The following is a 26,925-nucleotide window of genomic DNA, read 5'->3' on the forward strand; positions in this document are numbered from 1 at the left end:
TTTTGCAGTTATGAGTGAAAATGAGAGCCCAAAAGCTGTCTCTGATTTCTCACTGTACATGTTATGAAATCCTTTAAATATAATCCATGATCACTTTCTAAATGCGCCCTCTTTGCTGCAAAGAAAACGCGCCATCTGTGCACGCTGCAGCCTCCTGCACAGTGAGCTGGTTTATTGTTTATTCCAGTGTGTCCACGTCCCTGTGGACCCCTTTTAAGGAAGAAGGCATATGTGGGATTTTGTGTAAACTTTGGACTCGTGCGCGTTCAAGTCTATTCCTACTCATCGTCGCCAGAAAAAGCGCGTGAACTCTTCCTCCTCCTCCTCCTCCTCCCCCTCCTTCCTCGCCGTGCGCTCTGGTCCTCCTCTGCGCGTTCTGGGTCTCGCCTCGGACAAACTGCGGCGGAGCGCTGGATCACCAAAAATTCGCCGAATCGGTTTAGAGGTACCGGGCTTGGGGCCGGAGTGGTTCGGTTGTTTTTTTGTTTTGTTTTTTCTTGTGATCGGGGGTTGTATTTTTTCGGTTTTTAGTTTTTTTGCAGTTTCACCATGGGGACTCTGAAAGGTCTCCTTGCGCTGCTGTGCGTTTTCTTGGCTGGAGCGCAAACGCAAAACCGAAGGTTTGCGGGTGAGTTTGCTGAAAAGAGGTTGTGCTTTTTAAGAAAACTCCAGATGTTTATGGCACTGTGTTGCATGTAAAGCGCTCTTTCTGTGTTTGAATGTAACATGTCCCATGCTGAAGTGAAGTTTACTGCAAGAGCTACTCCAGATGTTCATTGTCTTCGGGAAGTGTCGGGAGCCTTGCAAATCAGCAGCCCAGATGCAATGACAGCTGAGAGTAAGATCAGAGGATGACAGTAGCCTAGCCCACCTTGAGCAGGCCTTTGTTTGGGCCATGGTTGTCTCAATGGGCCTTAATAGTAAGCGTTAGGTGTGACGCAGACTAGATCTACCAGTGCTGTGGATCTCAACGAGATAGAATTGGACAAGAACCAAAGCAGGTGAGGCACCTCAGGCCTGCTCGACTGCCAGGGTGCTGTGCAACAGGTATAGTACAGGTGTATACAGCCATGTCATGGGTGCAGGCCTGCAGCAGGATGGATAGAAAGTGGCATGATGTTGGCCTACAGAGCTGCAGCAGTGATGCCAGTGCTGACATCACTTGAACTGATGGGTGGATGAGTGATCATTAATGCATTTTGGATTATACTGGTTCATAATCACATAAATTCCACCTCGAATGCGCCATTTGGCAGTATTATGGCTGTTCAATGGATGATGATGTGCTGATGACCATCTTTTGTTTGTTTGTTTGTTTTGTGAGCAGATTGTCCGGTTGACCTTTTCTTCGTGCTGGATACATCTGAGAGTGTCGCCCTCAGACAGACACCTCCCGAACGTTATATTGACCAGATCAAATCATTCACCACTCGCTTCATAGATGAACTCAAGGAAATGTAAGACGCACACACACACACACAATAACCCAGTGGAAGGATACTCCATTACAGATAAAAGTCTTACTTAACTTCTGTGGTTTAACATCTCACCTTGCTGCAGTGATGTGCAGGTGTACTCTGGGGCACTGTGACATCACTGCTAGGTTTGGTTAGCTACATGTGCAATACAGTGCACTTTCAACTACACCCAGCCACACCCGTCAGTGCTCAGTGAAACACTTTTCCAGCCTGGTGTTTAGTTACTCTTTAAGTAAAGGTGCAAAAGTATCGTTAGCAACATGTTCACGTGTCAAATGTGAAAGTTTTCACTCACTATTATGACATTATTTGTTTGTATGTAAAATTGGAACGTACAAAGTAATTAGTAACTGAAGCTGTCTGATATATTTACAGTAGCTTTAAATAGCAAAAAAAAAAAATCTCAAGTACAGTGACCTCAAAACTGTATTTAAGTGCAGTACTTGAGTAAATTTACTTAATTACATATCGTAACTGCCTGTTTGTACCATGTTGCATATTAATGTTGTGTTGACCTGATGGTTGTACTGTCAGGTGGCTGAGACTCTACTTAACACCTGTGTCCTGTGTTTATCCAGGCGCCACCGATGTGACCGCACCCTGACGTGGAACTCAGGAGCACTGCACTACAGTGACGAAGTCATCCTCGTACGAGAGCTCAGTGAAATGGCGACTGACCGCCAGGCCCTGAAGAATGCCGTCAATGCCATCGACTACATCGGCAAGGGCACATATACTGACTGTGCCATCAAGAGGGGCCTTGCTGAGCTGCTCATTGAGTAACAGTAACACACACACACAAACACACATAGACTGTAGCAGATTAAGTAAAAAGAAGATTGGTATAATTTCTGAGCATGTGTTTGTGTGTGTGCTGGCTAACAGGGGCTCCCACTACCATGAGAACAAGTACATCGTGGTGGTGACTGATGGCCATCCTGCTACTGGTTACAAGGAGCCATGTGGAGGCGTGCAGGAGGCTGCTAATGAAGCCAAACAGCACGGAGTCAAAGTGTTCGCTGTCGCTATCTCACCTGACCAGGAGGTACAGAACACACACACACACACACACACACACACACACAGACACACACACACACACACACACATACACATTTGTACCTATATAATGGTGAGCACCATCATTAGCATAATACATTCCCAAGCCCCTAACTAAGCAGCGACCTCCAGGGATGAAAAATGATGCCAATGCTCAGGTGCCAAAACCTGCAGTTCCTCAAATGGCCACTTGAGGTCCAACAGTCAATCCCCATAGACCCCCATATTAAATGCCCCAATTTACAAAAAACAGTGTTGGTCTCTAGAGCTAATATCATCATTCATGACAACTGTACCGAGGGGGAAGTTTTATATAACTCACTTGTTTAAATCATATAAAAGCTTAAAGTTATGCATAATTAAGGGCGTGGCCACTTTGACTGACAGCTACCGTCTTGGTTTCAGCATTCATTTGGCCCTCCTCAGCTCCACCTCTTTGCCCATTTTGGGATCAGATTAGTTAGTTGGAGTCGGGCGCTGCCAGGGCGGTGATGGCCAGAGCCACTGTCACTGAGCTTCACAGGAACCTGTGGGTGACGTCACAGAGACTACATTCATGTTTTCTACAGTCTGTGTCCCTAACCTAAACTTTAATCACCACAACTTAATGCAGAACCCCAATCCTTATCCATTAGAAGGATAAAGGGTAAAGGCCCTGAAAACCTACAATATTTACTCAATCAACTTGGCTCTTTCTTGGGTCTTACATTTAACGTTTCACCTGTTTGGCTATTTCTCATGAGAAATTTCTGTGTTTGTATTTCTTTCTGTGCTCTTATCACTGGTTTAAAGTTTGTGGGGCTTAGTTGGAAAAAGGTGATGCCACCAAGCAAGATTTAGCAATGCCTGAATCAGAATCTGATAAAATGTTGGGTTGTTTGGTCTCAGCCCTTCTAATCTGAACAAACCACACCCTCGCAGTCCTGATGAAGCAGATTAGTTTGGATTTTTTTTTTTTTTTTTTTTTTTTTACTTATATTTATTTTTGTCAAATAGAGAATTACTTGGGATTAGAAACTAAGATTTTAGGGGCTTTTTCATGATATCTTAAAACAATATTTACAAACCCATTTGTACAAAAAGTTATTGGCCTATGTCCATAATAGCTGTGAAGGGACATCTTCCTAGTGTGACTCAGATTTAAGAGATGGGGGACAAAATCCCAAATTCTCAATGCATTCCTGAACAAGAAACACAAAGAAGGGACCCCCCACCAAAAAGACAGTGTCTATATTAAATTAGATTAAAATAATTACTTGATTTGGCTAACTCAGACTACTGAGGCCTAATACTGGCTACAAATTCAGAATATATTTATACATTTAACCTCAAACTAAGTTTAACTTTAACCCACAAACTTCAAACCCCTGAAGAAGTGAGGACTGATGGCTGTCTGTGTTTAATGCTGCTGAACTGAGCCTTGTTACAATGCTGTACCCAAAACAAAGTTAAGTGAAATTGAAGTACCTTAAGGTGAGATCAAGTAAGAGAAGGTAAGGAAGCACCTTAAAGTAAAGTGAAGTACAGTGGAATGAAGTGAAGTAAAGAGAACTGAAGTGAAGTGAATTAAAGCACAATACCATTACATAAAGGGAAGTGAACTGAAGTAAAGTTACTTTAAATAGCAAAGTGAAGAGTAAAGCCTCTTGTGGGAATAAATTAAGGTGTTCTTGACAGAGAGTCTGTTGAAATTCAACAGTGCACAATGTCTGTTATGTCTAAAACAAGGAAGTCTAACAGTTCCTAACTGAGATCCAATAAACTAAAAATCACAACATCACAAGGTTTCACAGTTTTTAGAGATCAGCCTCATCAGTCAGTCACATACAGTACAGAGAGCACGTTTCACTGCCGGTGCTACTTTTGGGCTTGTGATGATGATGCATTTATTTTGTGTCTCTACAGGACACCAGGCTGTCAGTCATCGCAACAGACCGGAACTACAGACAGAACTTCACTGCTGCAGACAACTCCAGAACCCAAAGGACAGGAACCATTCGAACCATCATTGATATGATCGTATGTATCCTCTTCTCCTCTCCTCTCCTCTGCTGTCCTCTCCTCTCCACTTCTCTTCTCTTCTCTTCTCTTCTCTTCTCTTCTCTTCTCTTCTCTTCTCTTCTCTTCTCTTCTCCTCCTCTCCCCCTCTCCTCTCCTCTCCTCTTCTCTTCTCTTCTCTTCTCTTCTCTTCTCTTCTCCCCCTCTCCTCTCCTCTCCTCTCCTCTTCTCTTCTCTCCTCTCCTCTCCACTTCTCTTCTCTTCTCTTCTCTTCTCCTCTCCTCTCCTCTCCACTTCTCTTCTCCTCTCCTCTCCTCTCCTCTCCTCTCCTCCTCTCCTCTCCCCCTCTCCTCTCCTCTTCTCTTCTCTTCTCTTCTCTTCTCCCCCTCTCCTCTCCTCTCCTCTCCACTTCTCTTCTCCTCTCCCCCTCTCCTCTCCTCTCTTCTCTTCTCTTCTCTTCTCTTCTCTTCTCTTCTCTTCTCTTCTCCTCTCCTCTCCTCTTCTCTCCTCTCCTTTCCACTTCTCTTCTCTTCTCTTCTCTTCTCCTCTCCTCCTCTCCCCCTCTCCTCTCCTCTCCTCTCCTCTCCTCTCCTCTCCTCTCTCTTCTCTTCTCTTCTCTTCTCTTCTCTTCTCTTCTCTTCTCTTCTCCCCCTCTCATCTTCTCCCCCTCTCATCTACTCTCCTCTCCTCTCCACTTCTCTTCTCTTCTCTTCTCTTCTCTTCTCTTCTCTTCTCTTCTCCCCCTCTCCTCTCCTCTCCTCTCTCTCCTGTTCTCTTCTCTTCTCTTCTCTTCTCTTCTCTTCTCTTCTCTTCTCTTCTCTTCTCTTCCTCTCTCTCTGTATAAACAAAATGAAACATTTGGATTTTAAACTAACATCTGTTTTCTTTCCATCTTTTCAGACAAACGAGACAAAGGATACGGTACGTCTCTTTCAAATTCATTTAATCTTTTTGTGTGTGTTTGCTTACTGCATTTACATTTAAATTAGTAGTTACATAGTAAAACTGTGCATACATAATTGCATTGCAGATCGCAAAGAGAGGTTAGTTTAAGTTAAAGTTAGTGCTGAGCAACAATGCTGATAAATGTCATGAATGAATTGAAGCTCTTTTGGAGTTTGTGTGTTGATAATTTTCATTCTTCCTGTGTTGTTTTAACTGAGGCATTAGTCATTATTGTATCTTTTAACTGAAACATCCCATCAGCAGAATTGTTTCTGATGAATTTCGCTGATGCAGCTCGAATTAAGACAACTTCTGGACAGTTCTGGCAAAACGGCATGAGTTATTGCTGTTTATCTAGAGCAATAGATCTTAAATCTGAAATGGAGCTAGGATGTTTACAGATAGGTTTTTTTCCCTCTTGTTCTGTCTCAGATGCTTGCTTAGTCTTGTTCGAACTGGTCTCCCCTGCCGTGTAAACTCTGCTAAGCTCTCTCGTGCTCAGGAAACAAGGAGGGGTCAGGCAGGACTGCAGCAGGAAGCTGAAATGAACACATGAGATTTCAGCGATATTCACAATCTTGTCTACTTTCGTCTCTCCAAAAAAAAATCACTGCAGTTCTAATTTAAGTATTGGACATGTCTCCCAGCCCTGCTGTCACCTGTCAGTCAAACATGGTGATGTTCAGTTGACACCAGCAAACACTATTATTTCAGTGTCTCACCAGATCAGATCAGACGTCCTGTTATGCTTTGCTCATAATCTTTCTGTTCTTTTTTTTCCAGTGTTGCTCTTTCGACTGCAATGTAAGTAAACCATTTATTATCTTAATACCCACATTACTTCTTCTTTTTTGTTGTTTTTTGAGCAATTATTTCATTGTTTTATTGTTTCCCCTGCAGGCTCCAGGAGGGCCTAAAGGACCAGATGGAGACATTGGAGCTAAGGTGGGATGATGTGATATAAAAGCGTATGAATCCTCATGTCAGAAACCAAATGCAACTAAATGCATTACTGTACAGACCTCTACATTGTCTGCATCTTTGTGCCTCTCTGCAGGGAGAAACAGGTAGACCAGGGATGCCAGGAGAGAAAGGAGACGTTGGTGACATGGTAGGTGACTCACATATCTTTGGATTTGTCATGCAGGTTGGATGGAGGTTTCATTCAGATGCTTTAATGTTTCTATCCCTCTGTTACAGGGCAGCATTGGAGATCCTGGCCCTCCTGGGTACACTGGAATGAAGGTAGAGTGCACTTAAGTTAACAGACGTGATTCTCTTTATACTGGAGCATCGAGTGAAAGTGACCAGAGAGACTTTGTAGATGTGAATGAATGGATGCTCAAGAGATTTAGCAGTAGCAGCACTGATAGATGAGAATGTCTTAGTAATGGATGACATAGCACCATCACATTGTGTCACATTGGAATTAAATGGAGTAAGGTTTATTGACCTTTTTTGGTAACTTTATGTTTATTGATATATTGAAGCTAAATGAATGAGTTGACACGGGCGGAATGATACTGGAAGAGGAACAGTCTTTCAGAGACATATTTATTATGTTACATCTTATAAACACACACAGTCGGTTCTTCCAGTCTTTTGCATATTGTTCACGTTATAGTCTTGATAGAAAGATTCATTTCTCCATGCAGTTTATTTAATTGACAATTGAATACCACTCGTCCTTTTTTGAACGTTGGTCTGCTGTTTCCACCTGATGGCTTTCTTGCTAGCAGCCAAAAATATTTTAAAGAGATATACAGCACAGAAATCTGTGCTGTAAGTTTATCTTTGGTTTTGTCCAGGTAAAATGTAACCCAAGAGCTAGCTTGTTAGAGCCAATATGAAAAAATGGAAACACTTATCCACCTTTTTAGGTTCACGTAAATGTTTGTGACCTACAAACAAACTAATGCAGGCAAGGAAACAGCTGTAAATGAAAGTATTTATACGTTTTTAGTTTGTTTACCTGTTGATGACCTCTGACTCTAGGTCAGACTTTAGCCGCCTTCTCATTGATCACTTTGCTGCGTGTGGTGATGATGACTCTGATATGTGTGTTTCTGTTTCCAGGGTGACCGTGGCGGCAGAGGAGAAAAGGTATCTTCAGAACGCACAAAAATGAAAAGTATACTTAAACAGCGTTTCGTATTTGCTCCAGGGTGCCGTATGATTCGTGGACGTGGCTGACTAATGTTGTGTGTGTTCCCTGCAGGGTGAGAGAGGACACAAAGGCTACAAGGTGAGCTCCTCCGAACAGCTGTCTCATCTTGAGTGGGATGTTCTGCTGTCTGTAATTGCCCTGAGAGCTAATAATTAAATTGCTCTTTCGCTCACTCTTTCTAATTTCTTTATCGTCTCTCTCTTTCTCAGGGAGACAAAGGTCAAAGGGGAAGGGATGGAACCGATGGACGAAAGGTGAGTGACAGACCTGACCATTGACCCTTCTTTTTGCTGGTTTGATCAAGTCTTTTGAAGATATGCATCTATGGTTTTCCCTCTAGGGTGAAGCTGGTTTCCCTGGTCTTGCCGGCTGTAAAGGGTCTCCCGGGTCAGACGTGAGTTGCAGATTTCAATCTCAGAATAATATGAATGGTATGATCTTGCATTTTGGCCTCGTCTGGAGCTGCACTCACATTTATGTCACACATCGCACACAGTTTGAATCACAACCAGATGGGCGATCACTAGATGTTAACGCACTCTGACAATGACGTCCGGTTTGAGGTTTTCAGATACACAGTCAGTCAGATGTGCAGGTGTCAGGAAACACACACACTCTGTATCATTTTGTTTTGGTGTCATAAACTCTTTCTTGAACAGACACACAGTTAGAGAGGCCGCGTCCACATCTGTCTGAGGCCCAGCCACACTGTTTACAGATTAGCCATTAGCCAGCGTTGCATGTTTAGGAACGTCGCCGTCGGTGCGGCCCTGATCAACATCACGCCCTGTGTCTGGATCCCCCGGGGCAGGCGGACTGAAACCCTTGGCTCTTAATCACTGCTCCGTTTACATTCTCCACTGTCAGATTGTTTAAATGAAGCCGTATAGTCAGACTGTAAACAAACACACACACACTCGCACGCACACACATACCTATGTGTGCATGCACAGTCGCCTCCGAGCTTGAGCGTTGCGGCTTCAGCTGCTTTTGATCATGTGCTGAAACTGCGTCTGTGTTTCCTGCTTCCAGGGCATGCAGGGAGAGTCCGGACCAAAGGGAGATCCTGGTCCTTATGGATTGAAAGGAGCAAAAGTACGAAATGAAAAAGAAATAAAACGTGCGCTGTTGTTGATCTCAAATGGCGTTTTGGCAGTTTGAAATGAGACATTGTGTGTTTGTTTCAGGGAGATCCTGGAAGAGACGGCGAACCAGGGAGGCCTGGAAACTACGGCCCACAGGGAAATCAGGTGAATCAGTGCAAAGAGAAAGAACGAACGACGACAAAAGACAGATGTGCACGGAGTGTATCACACGAAGCAGGAAATATGAAACATGTGTAAATGTCTGTGTTGTGACAGGGTGAACGAGGCCCTCCCGGAAACAACGGCGACAAAGGAGAGCGTGGTGACGATGTAAGCGATAAAGCTCCAGATAATGGCAGTCTACTTGCTCTGTGATCTTGAATGGGTTGTCTGATGTCCTGATATCTGTGTGTGTTCCAGGGCCCGCCGGGATCGGACGGCACTCGCGGCGAGAGAGTACGTAGGATTAATATTGACTTTGAGTGTGAATACGTAACAGCTGGAGAAATATGGATTAATGTCTTTTAAATCCTTTAAGGGACAAGTTGGAGAGAAGGGGGAGCAAGGTTCCCGTGGAAACAGAGGCCCAAGAGGAGAACCAGTAAGTGATGATAAGGATGAGGAGGAGGGAGGAAGAGCAGCTCCCCTGTCACTCAGGGGCTGTCTGAGCTCAGCACCTCCTCCTGAGAAATTCATGGGAAATGCTGTTTGGCATATTCAACTGCAACCACACTGACCTTAGTTGAGCACCTGCTGTTCTCATATTATCCCCATGCACTCCTACTGAGCTCACTTTGTTTAAAACTTGGCTCTGTCTGCTTTACCTCTCTAATGTACTGTCTCGTATGCCTTTAGGTTGCATTATACATTTGTTCTTTTCATTTCCAGGGGGAGCCAGGGCCCCGTGGAGAACAGGGGAGGGAAGGCTCGGCTGGCTCCAACGGAGACCCTGTAAGACACACTCAAATGTGACCACACACACATTTACATAGACATGCACACAGGAGCCATAGTACATATAGTACCACTGTTCATGAGACTGTTGTGTAGAGTTTCAGGAGGTGGCACAGCCCCAAGTACGAACCACCCACTTCTCTTTCTGGCAGCATCCCTTTTTTTCCAGTTGGAGAGGGGTACTGGTGCCCGAGCGTGTGCTCGCTTCCTGGTGCGCGCGCGCATGTGCGAGCATCCGTATTGTGCAGAGGCTTAAACAGAGGCGAACGTGGCTGGAGCCCCGGAGTGCTGCCCGCTCCTGCATGCTCCATCTCCCCTCTCTCATTCTCAGCCTCTACTCCTCCTGGGAACATCAGCACTCACTCTTTCCCCTCTGACTCAGTTCTTCTCTCCGTCTGCTCCAGCCAAAGCCTCAGTATGGTTTCTTTAATATGGCACCAGGCAGTGTAATAATAATAATACGTTACAAGCGTTAGTTGTGGTAACCTCCGTGATGTCAGAACTTTGAATGGCTCTTTTGTGCTGCCTCCTGTCCTCATCAGAGCTGAATGAATGGTAATTGAACTGAATAGTACAGAAAACATGGAATAACTGACATGTTGGGCCTCCCTCACACACTCAGGAAAAACTGTATCCTTACATGCAGTAATGTACTTGACATCATTTGTGCTGTCGAGCTAGCATAAAGTGTACAGTGTACAGCACTTCACTACATATTTTTGTCAACATTAGCTTTAAATTAAGAAGTCCTCTTACATGGTGGCAAATATCTTCCCGTCAATACACTCGAGTGTTTTGTTCCTTTTCAACAGTGTGCAAAAGTTGGTGCTTTCATTAGGGGAACAGGACTGAGAAGCTCTCAGCTGGACCCAGCTGTTTGCTAGGAAATAGTCTCAACTGAAAAGCAATTTAAAAACTCCTCTAAACTGCAACACTTTCAAAGACTTGTGTAACAAATCCAGAGAACACAATGTGGAAATCAGATAGCTTTGGAAGTTCGTTATCAAGTAAAGCTTCAGTTAACTGTAGCAAGCATGCCGACGTGTTCCCAGCTCTTAGCGAGTGTGAGATTATTATAATGATTAGAAATGATGGCCAAAAGTATGAAAAAAGGACCAGAGTTATGATAATTAAACTGAAACATTTTTAAGCCCTTAACATGGGCTGAAAATCTTGTTTTAGCTGACCTCCAGTAGTCTAACTTCTCACCTTGACGCAGTGATGTAGAGATGTACGCCAGGACTCGTTGTTAAGGTTTCAGGTATGTTGGACCTCTGAACTCTGGTGAGATCCAACACTGTCAACCAGCAAGGTCAGTGGAAAAAACATGATTATCAGCTTTCGGCTGAGACAATTTCTCAAGACGGTCAGTTCTAACAGACTGCCTCTGCCAAAGCCTCACGGGAGCTCTAGTTTAGAGTATGAACAGAATACAATCAGTGAAGAAGTGTTGAAAAGTGGCCCAGAAGTGAGGCGGAACTTTGTGCTGTTGACCCAAACTGGCTGGTGTCAAAGGCCTTTGCCAGGCTTTTTCTCCAGCTGCGAGTGCTTTATACAACTGTTTTTTTTGGACGCGTGTTTTAACAATGTCTCGTTAATGGTGTTGTTGCTTTCCAGGGCGAGCCTGGCAGGCCCGGGCCTCTTGGCTACAGAGGAGATGAAGGTGCACCTGGACCAGAAGTGAGTCCAACGACACACACACACACATGCACAGCGATTATTGATAATTAGCGTACATCAGCTTCCTGTCAGTGATGAGATGCTACTTGAAAACAGTTATCTGATCTTTTTTTTGTTTTTTTGGGACAATTTCTCACTTGTTTCAAGTTAGGGGCTCAGTTGGAAAAATTACGTCACAAACTTCCAAGCACCAATCAGAATTTAGCAACGGCTGAATCAGAATGTGATGACAGACGGTGGGTTGTATGATCAAACCACACCCACACAGTGTTAAAATTCATTTATTGTCTTATTTAGTCATGAATGGTTAGTGTTACAGAACTTTTTGAGTCTTAAACTCAAAAGAAATAATATCAAAGATAGTTTTTTTTTTATTAGCCTATGATTGGTGCGTATTTAGTCATGAATATTTAATGTTACTGAGAAATACTTAAGGTCTGAATTCGTGTTTTCAGGGGCTGTAAGATTTTAAAGCCTAAGACATAAGAGGTCCAACTCCAGCTTTACTGCTCCAACTGTTAACGCCACTGATTTAACTCCAAAATCCATAAAAATGTGCAGTTTACTGTATCAGCTGCAATTAAAAAGCTCATAGTCATAATCATCAATAATGTATATTAGAACAATACCAACTATCACTTTAACACCTTTAAAGTAACTGCAACTAATCACACAAAGTGATAACCTGTAGAAACTGATTTGTTACGGAAACAGTTAAAAGTTTTTCTGCTACATGTGGACTGTCCACACGCAAGCGCACACACACACACACACACACACACACACACACACACACACACACACACACACACACAATGTCTTGACAAGATCCAAATGTTTTCACCAAACATGTGCCATGTCACTTTTCATATGTTTCTAATCTTGTCATTCCTTTCACCTCGCAGGGACCCAAAGGACCGAGAGGGATAAAAGGAGCTCCAGGAGACAGAGGCCAGATGGGGGAGAGGGTGAGTGTGGGGGACGGGGGGGACGGGGGGGACGGGGACAGATGTGTGCCATCCATCATATTCCCTGCCATGAGGGTTGTGTGCGTGTTTGTGTATGTGCGGATTTAACTGAACATGTTTCTCTTTCTGAATATCAGGGAGTAGATGGTGTCCAAGGGAACGGCACTTTGGGTTGTCATGGTTTCCAGGTATGTGTTGATAATGCCTGTTGTGTACACACGAGACTTGGCTTTGTGTAAATGTGTATGTTCTGAACATTTATGTCTTTCCTAGGGTTATCCCGGGCCCCGCGGAGACTCCGGTGAGCCGGTAAGCATCCTTTCAAATTTCAACTACCTATTAGTTCTTATTTTACATGCACACATCAACACTGAATATGACTTCCATGTTTAAAGTTCACTGATTGGAGTGTTAAATAGATTGTGATGCCCATGTGCACTCTTGACCTCTGACATTTGATGTGAAACCTTCAGGGTGGCAAAGGAACCCCTGGACCCAAAGGAGATGATGGAGATCCCGGCGATCCAGGCCCCGATGTGAGTCCGCCTCTGACTTGTCTCCATTTTGGAGTTGCTCCTCACTCTTGATCTCATTTTATCTCTCCTCAATCCCTTCTTGGCCGAGAGTGCTAACAGGATGTGAGTCACGTGTCTCGATTTATAGACACATTTGCATATTTCCATTTTATTGCTCTCTTTTAACACTCATAATAATGTATAATAATGTGTTTGTTCTTTGAATTTCTGTCTTTCATTTGGTTTTTCTGATCTAGCCCCTCACATACCGTGCTTTACCACTCTTCTTTTTCTGTCTAGCCATCTCACTCTCACACTGTCCTTCTGTTGTGCAGCTGGAAATGCTTTCTTAAGTAGATCTGAACGTGTGTGTGTGTGTGTGTGTGTGTGTCTTTGGGGAAGAGAGCTTTGAGCTGATGCAGCTGTGTATATGTCGTCGTCAAGGATACCAGGAAATGAGCACGATGAGGGGACTGCATTACTCTTTTAGTGTGTGTGTGTGTGTGTGTGTGTGTGAGTGAGACAGTGTGTGGCAGTGCTACATGTGTGATCACCCGTGTCCATATAGCGTGCCGGTTTTAACACTTTAACCCCTGGTTCAACTTGGTCATGTTTGCATTGAAATTATGTCATTTCCAAGGTCCACGTTTCATGGCCTAAACATTTCTGCACATGTTTGGACTTTTCTTTCATCTGAACATCAGTGCGCGTCGACTCCTTCTTCTTCTTTCAGAGGAGTCACACTTTGTCCGCTTTGAATTTACAGCCTCAGATCAGTTTACCGCTCATCCAGACTGACTTTGTGTTTCTGTGGCACAGGGAGGGATTAGATGCAGAAATATGACTCGCCTGCTGTTTACTTTCCCATCTTTTACTTGTCCTTGAGTAGTGACGGCAGCATGCAGGAACCTTCTCATAACCTCCGTAACCGATTCTACAGCTGTAATAAAGGAGGATAATCCTCTGCTTGATTATATGGCGACAAATCACCAACTCAAAACATGCATGAGTCAGTTTAGAGGAAACAGTTTTGGAATCTCACAAAAACTTGCAAATGCTGCTTGAAGGTTGTTGCTCCATCAGCTTTTTCTGCACTAGTTCTCTTTCTGAAACATAAATTATCAATCAGTCTACAAACTAGTGTTTAAGCTTTGGAAAATGGTTGCCAGCATGATAAAGTAAATAGGCTAAAACATGCAAAAAGCCTCTAATGGAAATGGTCTTCTAGTGAGCTTTCACATTCTCTTGATAAGTTATTTTAAGTAAAATATTGTTATATAACTTGGGAGATATGCTTATTCACTTTCCTGCCGAGATTTACTTCAGACGATTGACACAGAGCTCAAATCTGTTAATACGCTGCTTAGCTTAGCATGGAGATTGGAAAACATGGGGCACCAGCTAGACTCTGTCTGAAATCCTCCTACCTGCACCACTAAAGCTCACTGATTAACACGTTATTACTTGTTTAATTCACACAAGAGTTCAAATGAAGAGTTGCTTCGCTAACCACCTGCTAGCTGTAGCTTCATATTCAACCAACAGATTTGAGATGAAACCAGTCTTCTCATCTAACTCCCAGCAAGAAAGCAAACAAGACCATATCCCAAAACGTGGAGCTGCTGCCTCAAAGAACATGTCACTAATGTTCGCTCTGCTGCTGCGCCGTCGTTCAGTCCATGATCCCAAGACCCTTCTAAAAATACTTCATAAGATGCCATGTTCTGTCCTCCTCAGTGGAAAAAATGAATCCATTACAATCCACTTATCCCCACAGGCATTCACCCATCTTTCTGTCTGAACAGTCACTTGTTTGTTCCCACATGTTTTACATTCGGGCGGTTACTGGAGGACGAGACAGTTACTGCTTTGAACTGAAATCGTGAGACATCAAACTGGCCATCAACATTTTAGAGAATCTAACGCCACTGGCTTCACTGTCAGTTTTGAGCCACTGGATTTCTAATTTAAATTGTTTAAATATTTTCACACTGCACAGGCATGTACTTCGTTGCCCGCGCTCTCTCTGGCCAGAGGGGACAGGAGGTTGCGTATGGGGGTGTGTCAGGGAAGATAAAGGCGGAGACAGACCTTTTGACTTTTCCACCTTTTTGACTTTTTGTCTAGCATGCTTTGGAATGATAATATACACATATCCAACGAGGAATGACAGTCACATCTGGCCATGTGACAAATGTGAATGAGGGTCAGGAAGTGTGTGTGTAATTGTGTGGATGACACGGCCCGTGCTCTATACATCAGTGTTTGAAGTTGAGAATGCAGTAATTGGAACCTTGTGTTTATGTGCACGTGTGTATGTGTGTGTGTGTGTGTGTGTGTGTGGGAGTGTGTGTTAAAAGCCAGGTGGTTGGCATTACCTTCTCTCTCCCTCTCGTTCTCTTTCATATCTGTCCACTCTAGGTGGATGGTTGTAGAGCACGGTGCACATCGGCTGGTTTGAGTCGGCTTCCAGGATCAAAGGGCACACATTATTCGTTGTGGTGATTTGGGCCTTTACAGTGCCAGCCTGCCCTCGAGCACTCACTGCATCTCATTTCTTTCTGGCTTTTGAGCTGCAAATAAGTATTTATGTGACTACCAATCAGAATGCATTTGGGGGAGAGAGGAGATAAACTATTGTGGACAAAACTGGTTAAGCTTTGTCCATTAATGATCTTTGGGATTTAAAGGGTTTAATATTATATGCTGATGAGTAACTACATTCTTTAAAACAGCCGTTGCCCTTGAATCTGCATGTGTTCGCAAGCTGTTCTAAAAGCCCTTTCTGGAGCATAACTCCATGGTATCTGCTCTCAGTTTGCAATTTTGCATTAATTTGTAATTCTCTGCAGCTGTTTGTAGTCTTCCTCAAACCAAAATATCCACATTTCGTTGCAGTGTGTGTGTAACAGTATCTATGGGAACATGGAACTTAAAGATGGGATCATTTTTCCAACTTGATTTCCAGTGTGAAGCTCTTTATTCTCCACAGTTCTACAGTGTGGGTCATAATCTCTTATCAGTCAGCAGTGGGTCAGAGTGCAGCAGCTGCAGGGGCTTTGGCTGCTGTCCGGCACAGACCTGCCCTCAACTAAGATTTGAGTTTGAGTGTTGAGACTTTTCTCAGACTGATCCTTTGCACATGTTTTGATATACTGGTTCCATTTCTAAAAGGTGATATGATATACTGCAGCCTTTAAGAAGCATCAGATAGTCCTATATATAAATACAGTGACATTTAACAATTACTTATTGTATCATAATTTCGGGAACTTTCATGCTGTCGAAGCAGCTAAAGAAAAGAGAAAAAGTGAGAAGAAATTAATTAAGGAAGAAACTGAATACATTAGAAAAGAAGGACAAAAGACAGGAAAGGGGGAAATTATAAAGAAATGTGAAAAAGAAAGAAGTCAAGAAGACAGATAGAGACAATATGAACTTATAACATATGCATACATCTTGATCTGCAAAATAGTTTAGTAACTCCAGCCATGAGATAAACTACATTTTCAATTTCCCTCTGAAATGTAGTGTTTATTAGTATTGCAAAAGCCCCCTGAAGGACTGCTATTTTGAGATTTAGCTGTGATGCATGCTTCCAATAAACTGGAACAGTTTGTAGAGGATCAAAGGTTTGAGACATTTTAAACTGGACAGTGCCATCTGGATATTTAACCATGACTGTTTCTCAATTGAATTTCCAAAAAATGTATTATAACACTGTCACGGTACATTGCTATTGTGACATGGAAGATATTTACTGTGATAGAATAATTTAGCTATACCATCCATCTCTAGGGAACACAATCAATAAAAACACTTTCAGTGCCACAATATTTCCTTTTATTTCTGTATTAGGACCATTAAGTTCTCACCATTCCCTTATTTGCTAACATCTTCCATGAATTTTATGCAAATTAACTTTTTTATGTTGATGACACCCAGATTTACATTGCTACCCCACCAGATTGTGGTCCAGATTATTTTTGTTAGCCACTGTTTAGTTATCTGGGTGTGTCCTCACTCATGATCAAAAAACACTCAAATCCTCAGGCTGTCTTTCGTATCTATGTTAAGTGTTCAAACACACAATGCCAACTCAGTTTTCACTTCAGTGACTCCCTGAGCCTGCTGGATCAGACTAAAAAATTACTTAGTACATACAAAACTCATCAGCATCCTTATTTGGCAGAACTCCTTCTTCTTTATATTCATTCATGTTCAGATCACAGATCTTGATCACCTTAAGAAAATAAACAAACAGTCTGTAAGTAGCAAAGCTTTTCCTGCCATGTTCCACTCTATGGTATAAACTACCATGCACAATTATAGGCAAAAAAACACAATTCGTTTCCCCTTTACAATCATTATTACACCCTTGAATTTTTGTCTCTAAAACACCTAATTTATGGTGTTTATAACTATTTAGTTATTCCAGTTTTAAGCATCGAGCCATATTTATTGTCAACAATTGAACAAACCCTGATCCAGTTGTGTTACAGACTGATAAGGGCTAACGTGTGCAATGCCAGGGAAAAGATTTTCGTTGACTCCCGGGGGTTATATGTGCCGATACGCTCACATGCACATGATCCTAAAGATGAGAAAAGAGGCAGCACAGCTGGGCAGTCCCCCTGCAGTCATAAGAAGACATACTAATTTGTTAAACACACCTACAGGACACAAAGCTGTCATCTTGGAAATTATTGCACATTACTACCAGACAGTGATTGATGTTAACAGCAGTACAGGTTCAACATGGATACTGTATAAAACATTAGAGCTGTATGTTTAACATGTGTTTCCATCCTGCCATCTGAAAAGACAGCCTATCTATGTAAGAGAAAGAAACTTTGTACAAGTCTGGGCCCCTTTCTTTATCTCGATTCTTTCTTTTTTCACAGAACGACGAACCAGGGCCTCCAGGACCTAAAGGAGCCAAAGGTCACAGGGGACCTGAGGGCAGACCGGTAAGAACAGCATGGAACCACAGCATGAGCTGATTTCGCCTGCGTGCGTCTGCAAGTGTGTGTGCGTGTTGTAGGTTTGTCTGCATGTGTAAGCAAGTTAAGATATTGGAGGGTTTGCTGTCCACACATGCAAAGTATGTCCAAACCATTAACCTCAATACATTGGGAAGTTGTTCTGAAGATGAAGATTATCCTAGCTTAGCTCAATTGAAAATTATTTATTAAGCCACTGATTTAGTCTAAACAAAGTCAGTGAGATCATATCAAATGTCAGCCACCGTGGCAGAATCAGGACTTCCAAACAATTATGTAATTGTTCAGAATTTGAATTCATTTGAAAGATGAGTCGGTATCCTAAATTTGTCTTATTGTGAAGAAATCCCATGAAAACGCCAAAAACCAACAACGAGTGTTAGTCTGTCTCGACATCCCCAGCCTGTCTGTGGCGCTCAAGCTCATTCATTCTTATTAAATCTTGAAAAATGTTCCACAAAGATCTACTTTCAAACAGGAGAAAGCAATATATTTCTTGGGAACTATTTTCAGCTGCGTATTAATACACATTTGGTGCTCTAGTGAGTATTTACTGCACCAGGATGGTCAGTACAATAAACAGCGTCTGTGTTCATGATAATGAAGGAACATGTCAGCTAGTACAATGGTGTTGATTTTAATAGCAGGGTAAAAATGGAGGTCTATGTGAAGGAGGAATAAGATGTACCAGGCTTTGGCTACACAGGCACTACTTGTTAGTAGCAGCAATTAATTGTTGCTTATGGTTATTTCATGGAATTTGTTGACACCACATATAGATATACAGAATATCAGCAGACCTTTCATTAATTGCAGTGTATTTCCCTACCTGCGGACAGAGGTTGCCGCTGATCCCATAGACGCCCAGCAGCTGAGCTAAAGTTTGCTAATCTCAGCACTCAATGTCAAACCGCATGTAAAGACATAAAACATGGCATCCATTAGTTTGACTCACAGTATGTAGGAAAGATAGAGTGATTCTCTTTCCCTCTCACCAACTGGCAAGTGAAACCTTGTGGAATTGGATCATGTGAAAGATTAACAAAGGTTGGATCTAAATATAAGACTGTGCATGAAGACATGTTCTCTACTCTATTTCACACTTTCCCTACTTTCTGTCTATCTCTCTTCCTCCTCTCCTCCTCCTCCTCCTCCTCCTCCTCCTCCTCCCTTTCCTCCTCTCTCTTGTACCTCTCCTCTGGCTCCCCTGCTGCATATTTCTGTATGAACAGTTTGTGTCATGTGTTTTCTTGAGACAGTTTCTCTCGTCTACAATTAGCGTTTCTCTCTCTCTCTCTGTCGTGTGTGTGTGTGTCGTGTGTGTGTGTTTTCCTGTGTGCACACGTGCACGTTACTCTGGCGTCTTTGACACTGAGAAGAATGCTCTTAAACTGATTTTAATGTCTGTTAAAACAAAACAGATGGTTTTCCTACAGCCGAGCGAAAAAACAAAATGCTGTGGCAATGAACTTTTGGAAGATTCGCATGTTGTTGCAGAAAGATAGCGGTGTGCACAAATGTGTGGGTGTGGATGTGGGTTCAGTGACTGACGGATTCTGGCTTGCAGTCATAGAAGTAATGGCTTTTCAAAGAATCACCACTTCTTTTTATTCCAGTTAAACTAAAAGCAGTTTCCAGGACTAACTCTGTCATCTTGAAGTCAGACCAGATAAACACAACTATCAGGGAGACTAATCACTCAGTCCCCCTATTCTTACTTATTCTGCCTTTCTCTTCAGGGACCTCCTGGGCCTCCTGGACCACCAGGAACTGATGTGAGTATAAAAAGAATTCAATCAGCCCATTTAATCTGAACCCTCGCCCTCTTTTTCGCCGCAGGGCAGGACAGCTAAGCACCACAGACCTAATTCCCCCTTGAGGCTGCGCTCGGTTTGAGTCTGAAACTGATACTGTGTGTTCAGTCCAAAGCCGCACAGCCAATTTCCTGAACACAAAAACCCGTAGCCTTTCACCGACCAGTCCTCTACGTAAAATATCACCATTGTCATGTTTTCTTTTTGCATTTTGGAGCAGCTTGAAACAGTCCAGGACCCTGCTGCATGTGTGTTGTGTTTGAAAGTTATGTAATGCGATTTAACAGTGCATCGCTGCAGTAACAAGTACTCCACCTCTCTCCTCAGGAATGTGAAATTCTGGATATCATCATGAAGCTCTGCTGTAAGATGAACACACACACACACACACACTCGCAGGAACGGAGCCACTCTACGTTAAACGCTTTGCCCTTTTCAACTCAGCGCCTGATTAGCTAAACACGCAATCAAAACCTGAAGTATGTGATGGTCAGGTTATGTTGTGTTGTTTCTGCACAGTTAATTAACTTTAAATTTGTTTTTTTTTTTCCCATTCTCTCCTCATCACTTCACAGCTTGTTGTGGTAAGTTTGTAGTGGATCTGAAACACAGTCATCATAGTTGTTCCTCATGCTCCATGGCTGTTGTCATCCATTGTGATTTTGTTTGCGTGTGTGTCTCCAGAGTGCAAGTGTGCACCTCTGGATCTGGCCTTCATCGTGGACAGCTCAGAGAGTATTGGTTCCACAAACTTCGCTCTTGCCAAAGACTTTATCATCACAGTGATTGACAGACTGGCCAAAGACCAGCAAGTCAAGGTAATGCCCCTCTCTGACTGATCTTTGGTTTTAACACTGACGACACTCTATTTCATATTCATCTATCATTACCAAACTGCTTTAGGATAACCCCCATGTGAACTCTGTGGATTGTGTTGTTTATTCAAACTGACACCAAAAACGTTGCGAAAACTGTTTTCAGAGCTGTGAGGAAATGATCAGAGTGCAGACCTCAAAATAGAAAGTGTGAATGAAAGATATTGTCTCCAGTTTCAGAACTTGTTTCATGGCTTTCCAGTGACTCTCCTCTTCCAGTTTGGATATAATTAGTCAGGATGGGTGGGACGCAGAAATGTTGACAGAAGAAAACACATGCTCGTAGACATAACACACCCACACCAAAACAAACGGTCACCATGCGACGCTTTTCTTTCCAGTTCGCAGGTAATGAGTCCAGGGTGAGTGTAGTCCAGTACAGTGGATCACAAGCCCAAGAAGTTGTCCAAATGGGAACCAACGTTGTCACCCTCACCGACTTTAAGCAGTGAGTTCACATGCATGTAGCCAGAGCCCTGCCCGCCTTGATTTTCCTCTGGCTTGATCTTTGAATGTGTGCTTCAGTTCTCATTCAGTAATGATTCAGTAACACTACTGCTGCAGACATTTGATTTCACTGGTCTGGTTTCTGGTTACATCCTCTCCAAGTCTCAAGTTCAAATCAGCCAGACCGTATTTGGAAGGAGGTCTGCAGGCTTTTAGTCATGCAATAAGATCATAATCATCTCCAAGAAAATCCTAATTTACTAACTCAACACTGGCTATCTTTATTTTTTGATGTATTGTCTCATCTGGGCTGTCTTTCTGAGAGTGTGGAGAACAAAAGTATTATATTATATTATACTTTATACTGTACTATCTCTTGACATCCAGCCCAATCACATTCAGCCTATCTTAACAAAAGACAGTAAGCAAGGGGATGCAGTCCAGTTCAATCAAAAGTGTTTCCAACATCTCTAGAGTTGCATTATTTACTTATCTTTATGGTAAATAGTAAATTACACTGTAATTTAAAAGGATAGTTTCACATTTGCAATTAACATTAGAAGATCAAAAAACATGTAATCTGCAATATGGAGCTGGAGCCAGGAAACGATTAGCTTAGCCTAGCATACATAAGAAAATGTCAAAATCTCTTCTGTTTAGTGCCAAATGGGTCAGCAAACAACAGAATTTTTAATTTTGAACACATTTCCACACTAAACAAAATCCAACTAACTGTTGGGTGGGATTTTTTTTTAACAGTATGCATATTGTATATATTTGACAGAAGCTAACTATTCTTTCCGCTCCCAGTCTTTGCGCTAAGCTACACTAGAACACAATCCAGAACCATGTAACTCTAATCAACAGTAAAAGAGATGCCACTTCTCTCATTTCATTCTTGGCAAAGCAGCAAACAAGTGTATTTGCACTGCATTTCATTAATTATATTATTAAAAAGCATTGCTTTTTTGCATGATGAATTTGTGTGTGTGTGTGTGTGTGTGTACAGGGCGGTGAAAGACTTGCGTTGGCTAGCTGAGGCCACGTACACAGGCGAGGCCCTTGAGTTTGCCCTGACCAACACAATCCAGCTGATGAAGCAAGAGAACCGCGTCGTTATCGTGCTCACTGACGGACGTTCAGATGTTATCAGGGACACAGTTCCACTCAACGTCCTCTGTGGTAAAAACCTCCGGGTGAGTAAAATACGCCTCGACGGGCACAGTAAACATCTGTGCCACGCTCGTAGACCTTTTAACCGAAATACTAAAGGAAGTGCTTACCTTAAAACCTCTTTCCTCAACTCCAGGTGGGAGGTTTAGGAGTGAAGGACTACTCGGGCCGTCAGCCCAACCAGGAGCAGCTTGAGGACGTGGTTTGCAAGAGTGACCCCAAACCAGGCTTTTCCTTTGTCCTGGAAAACTTTGCCGAGCTGCTAGATGACACTTTCCTGCAGAACCTCACATCCAAAATCTGTCAAGGTAAACATTCACACACAAGTGCGCGCACACACAAACACACACACACACACATACACATCCATCGGTTGAATATTTTGTACCAATGAACTGACGTCACCCCTGCTGTTCTCTCGTACAGATAAGAGGTGCCCAGACTACAAATGTCCCAGTAAGTCTTTTTCTTCTTCAGTAACAACAGTTATGCTTTTCAGTGTTTACCTTATCTTACTGCTGTTGGCCCACTTTGCCATTTATAACTTAGGAAACAATTTTCTCTAGTAGTTTAAAGTGCATTCAAATAGACATGAAGACATGTGATCAGAGCTGAAATAAAACAGAAAACAACCAACAATTTAAACCTGTGAAACTGAAAAAGTATAAATGCTATTTGGCTGTCTTTCTTTGTTATTTACAGAACCAGCTATTGATCAGATTTATTGTTTGTGTGTCTCTTTGTCTGTGTGTGTGTGTGTTGCAGTCTCTTTCTCTGACAGTTCCGATATTTTGATGATGATGGACAGCTCGGCCAGCGTGGGACAGAAGAACTTTGAGACAAGCAAAGCCTTCGTCCGCAGCTTGGCTGAGCGTTTCCTGACTGCCGAGAGGAAGCGGGGTGTCACTGTCAAAGTGGGTCTGGCCCAGTACAGCCGAAACGCCCGCATGGAGCAGGTGCCGACTACCAATTTGACCCTGCTGTCGTATCACACTGAGGAGGCGGCCTTCCAAAACGACGGCACCAACGTGTTGGAGGCCATGGAATTTGCCGTTAGGAGTTTACGTGGCCGCGGGGACACATCGGGAGGCAGAAAGAAGCTGGTGCTGTTCTCTGATGGCAGGTCTCAAGCCGTCACCGAGGCCGTGCTGGAGAAACGCGTTCGTGAGGTGGCGGATGCCGGGGTGGAGCTGTTTGTCATCGCCGTTGGCAGCCAAGTCAATGAGGCCAACCTGCGCACGCTGGTGAGCAGGGGTCGTCAGGATGACATCACCTACGCCCAACGCCACCTATTCCGCGTCCCAGACTACCCCTCTCTGCTCCGCGGGGTCTTCCACCAAACCGTCTCCCGCAGGGTGTCCTTGCCCTGAACGCAGGGCCCCAAAAAACAGGACCAACACGCTTTAGATTTTTAGTCCCATTATGAATATTCAGTCTCACTCATTTACCGTACACTGTGTTCAAGTACATTCAAAGAAAAGAAATGTCACAAAACGACAAATGATTGTGTGGCAGGCAAATGGAAATGTTTTCTTTAAATTTACCTGGGGCTTTTTTCCCCTGATTTGGATCGCCGAGGCAGACCATCTCAGGCTGTGTACAATTTGGACTATAACCCAAGTGATGGTTCTAACCTAAACCATTTTAGAGTTTTAGAGCCAGTTGTGATAGTTCACAACTGGGAGGAATAGATGCCTGGTAGCCAAAACCCAGGGTAAAAAAGCCTCAGTGAAAGTGGTTGCTTCGGTCCTGGAGAGCCATCAGTAAGGGCCTCAACTAAACTAGATTTCTAGCTTTTAAATGCATTGGGCTGATTTCTACTCAGGTATTCTGCATCCCTGCATCACTTCAGCTAGTCTGGGCCCGTGCTCTGACACACTAACTAACTAGCATGGGTTGAAAATGGCTCATCAAGGCTACGCCCTGCTGTCTCTCCAGGACCGGAGAAGGATTTCTGTTTAGGGTTTAATGTGGACTCATTCTTGTTGCTCTTACCACTCTTTCAAGTGGTGTCAGATTCGTGGAGTCACAATTTTACATAAGCAACATAAGTGAAGCAACCGCAGCTGTGAATTGAAAAACCACAAATTCCTTTGCAAGTGCTTGCTGTACTTAAATGATTGTTAACCTGGAAAGCTGGCATGCTTCGCCAGTTAACTGTATTTTAGGTTTTGCCCCATATAAAGCAAATTATTGTGCAATTGTAAAGCAAATCTGTTGTGTGACTTGGTGACACCTCACACTCACCTCCATCACATTAAAGCTCTATGAGATCACCAAACCTACAAGCAAAGCGGGACATGACATCAGGCAGACACTCAAACAAACCGGCTTCTCACCTGGTACTAATGAGAACGCGACAGCTGGACTCAACATGTGTGATTCCCTCTCACTGCGTGTGTCTGTATTTGTGTGTGGGTGTGTGAGCACATATGTGTGTCCATCTATGGCATGTATATGTGTGTGGAGGTGATTTGTTTATGTGTAACCTTGGGCGATTGTTCCATAAACAATGGTGCTGGGGTCACTGGTTCAGATGACAGAAACATGTTCTTGATTTTCTGGGCAGGAGAGACCCCGCTGTCAAACACACACACACTTACACACACACCTTTGTACTTCATCAGTGAATTAGGAAAACATCTGTCATGGTTGAAGGCTGGAAAATGAATCTAATGGGACTCACGCCATGAGCCCCTCACACAAACAGAAAGGATACAAACACCTTTTAGACCCCCACAACTTTAAGTTCCACACCTTCAGTTTTGTTGTCATCAATGGCCCAGAGTCACTGTGCTGTTGTTATTATCTGTGGTGCTATTAGTCTCAGTGTATCGGCCTCTACCCATGTTGTTAAAGAAGATATTTTTACCTGAGGACACAAAACCTCAGTAGTGTTGGAAGAGCTCCTTCAATAAAGGTTGCTACGCCAAAGTGTCTCAGCTCACTTTTGTTCACACAATGCAATCTGTTGCTTCCCAAGCCAGTACACAAACATGCATAAATATAGCAGAGCTTCCTTTGATATAGATTCTCACTCTATGAAATGTATTATTAACCAAGACTCTTACTTCAGAGAAAAACAATTGATTTTAGCCCTTTTCATCTACAGCTATCATCAAGTCAGAATTGCCATTTTTTCTCATATGACTGTACTTTGTGTTTAGTACTAATTAGCAAACGTTACCGTGCTAACATGCTAAACTAAGATGGTGAACATGGTAAACATCACACGCTGAACATTAGCATGTTAGCATCATTGCTGTGAGCATGTTAGCATGCTGACTCATGCTGACTTATGTCATATATGGCTTAAAGCACATATGCTCGGTGCACATAAGTACATCCTCACAGAGCTGCTAGCATGACTGTAGACTTTTAAGTTTTGTTTATGATCCTTAACAACATTTATTTACCAACTATTCATCACTCAATTTTGGAGACTTGCTCAGTTTTTTTTTTCTTTTAGCAGTGCTAGCAATGAGACTCACGGACAGCGTTTACTGGTCGACTGAGCCACCACTTTTGTCTGGAGTGAAATATCTCCAGAACTACTTGATGAATTGCTGTGAAATTCTGTAGAAACATTAATGTTTCCCAGAGGATCAATCCTACTGAATGACTTTTCCTCTAGCGCCTCCATGAAGTTGACATTTTTGGATTACAGCAAAGTGCCCTTTCAACTTTTGGACAGGCCACGGTCAGATTCCACAGAAGTTGGGATGTTGTGTAAAAAATAAATAAAAACAGAATACATAATAATATGCAAATTAATTAAATATATATATTTATACAAATACACACACACACAAACTTAACAACTTCACAGACTGGAAGGCTGTCCTGGGATGCCCCCTCGACCCAGTGAAGGTGGTGGGAGAAAGGAGGAATGAAAATACCAGCGATAATGACTCTTATATATATATAGTGAAGTATAATATAGTGTGGGTCATACAGTATAATGTAAGGTCAAATGTAGTGATAAAGTATGGCATAATAAACAGTATAGCAATATAGCTCAGAATAAGATATATAATAAAGTACTGTGTATTGTATTGAGCATAATATAGTATAATATAATGTCATTAAATAATAATGACAAAAAAATAATGACAATAAAATGAGTATATTGGAACATATAATGACCTATAACATATGCTATATTATATGTGTTGTGTGTAGTATTATACATGCATTAACCACTGATAAAGATGCGCAACATTCCAACAGTAAAAAAAAAAAACACTCTTTTTCTTTAACTAATCATTAATTCTGTGTCAGCAAGTAGCTGCCTGCAAAGATGCCCATGAGCAACACATCTCTACCAGCTCCAGGGCTGCTGTGCTGCAGCTGAGTCTGACCTCTGACCTCCCTCTTGAAGAGGAGCAAGAGAAAAAAAAAAATTCCTCCTTCAGGGGTCAAAGGTGTATCACTACAAATGCTGCCCTATCATCACTGCATGTACAGAAAACACCAAACATGCAGTACATGGACATGCAAATGTTAAACTGTCTGCCTCTCCATGGCTCACAGAGAGACATGTGTTTTATATTAAATCTTGACACTCAGATTGCAGCAGAAATTCAGTGGAATTGTCTCAGTTTGATGTATTTGATCTCTTCCTGTGTTGACGCTAATTTTTGGAATATCAGGAACCAAAAGCTGCATTAATCAGAGAATACCACAGAGTTCCTGTGTGTGTGTGTGTGTGTGTGTGTGTGTGTGTGTGTGTGTGTGTGTGTGTGCGTGTGTTTATATGCATGT

General features: G+C 42.7%; 1 protein-coding gene across 1 annotated transcript; it reads left to right on the forward strand.

Moving 5' to 3' along the window:
- Positions 1–361: 361 nt before the first annotated feature.
- col6a1 (collagen, type VI, alpha 1) lies at positions 362–25,089 on the forward strand. Its single transcript, XM_041948663.1, has 35 exons — positions 362–628; positions 1,328–1,457; positions 2,057–2,257; positions 2,364–2,523; positions 4,443–4,556; positions 5,436–5,456; positions 6,264–6,284; positions 6,381–6,425; positions 6,538–6,591; positions 6,681–6,725; positions 7,557–7,583; positions 7,699–7,725; positions 7,857–7,901; positions 7,988–8,041; positions 8,680–8,742; positions 8,835–8,897; positions 9,009–9,062; positions 9,153–9,188; positions 9,271–9,333; positions 9,621–9,683; positions 11,304–11,366; positions 12,272–12,334; positions 12,472–12,522; positions 12,608–12,643; positions 12,808–12,870; positions 17,754–17,819; positions 19,592–19,627; positions 19,994–20,030; positions 20,242–20,250; positions 20,351–20,484; positions 20,883–20,989; positions 21,998–22,184; positions 22,298–22,469; positions 22,588–22,617; positions 22,927–25,089. The coding sequence occupies exons 1-35, from the start codon at positions 550–552 to the stop codon at positions 23,529–23,531; spliced, it is 3,024 nt and encodes a 1,007-aa protein (XP_041804597.1). The 5' UTR covers positions 362–549; the 3' UTR covers positions 23,532–25,089.
- The last annotated feature ends 1,836 nt before the right edge of the window (positions 25,090–26,925 follow it).

This window comes from Chelmon rostratus, chromosome 12, assembly GCF_017976325.1.
Source record: "Chelmon rostratus isolate fCheRos1 chromosome 12, fCheRos1.pri, whole genome shotgun sequence".
Taxonomy (NCBI): domain Eukaryota; kingdom Metazoa; phylum Chordata; class Actinopteri; order Chaetodontiformes; family Chaetodontidae; genus Chelmon; species Chelmon rostratus.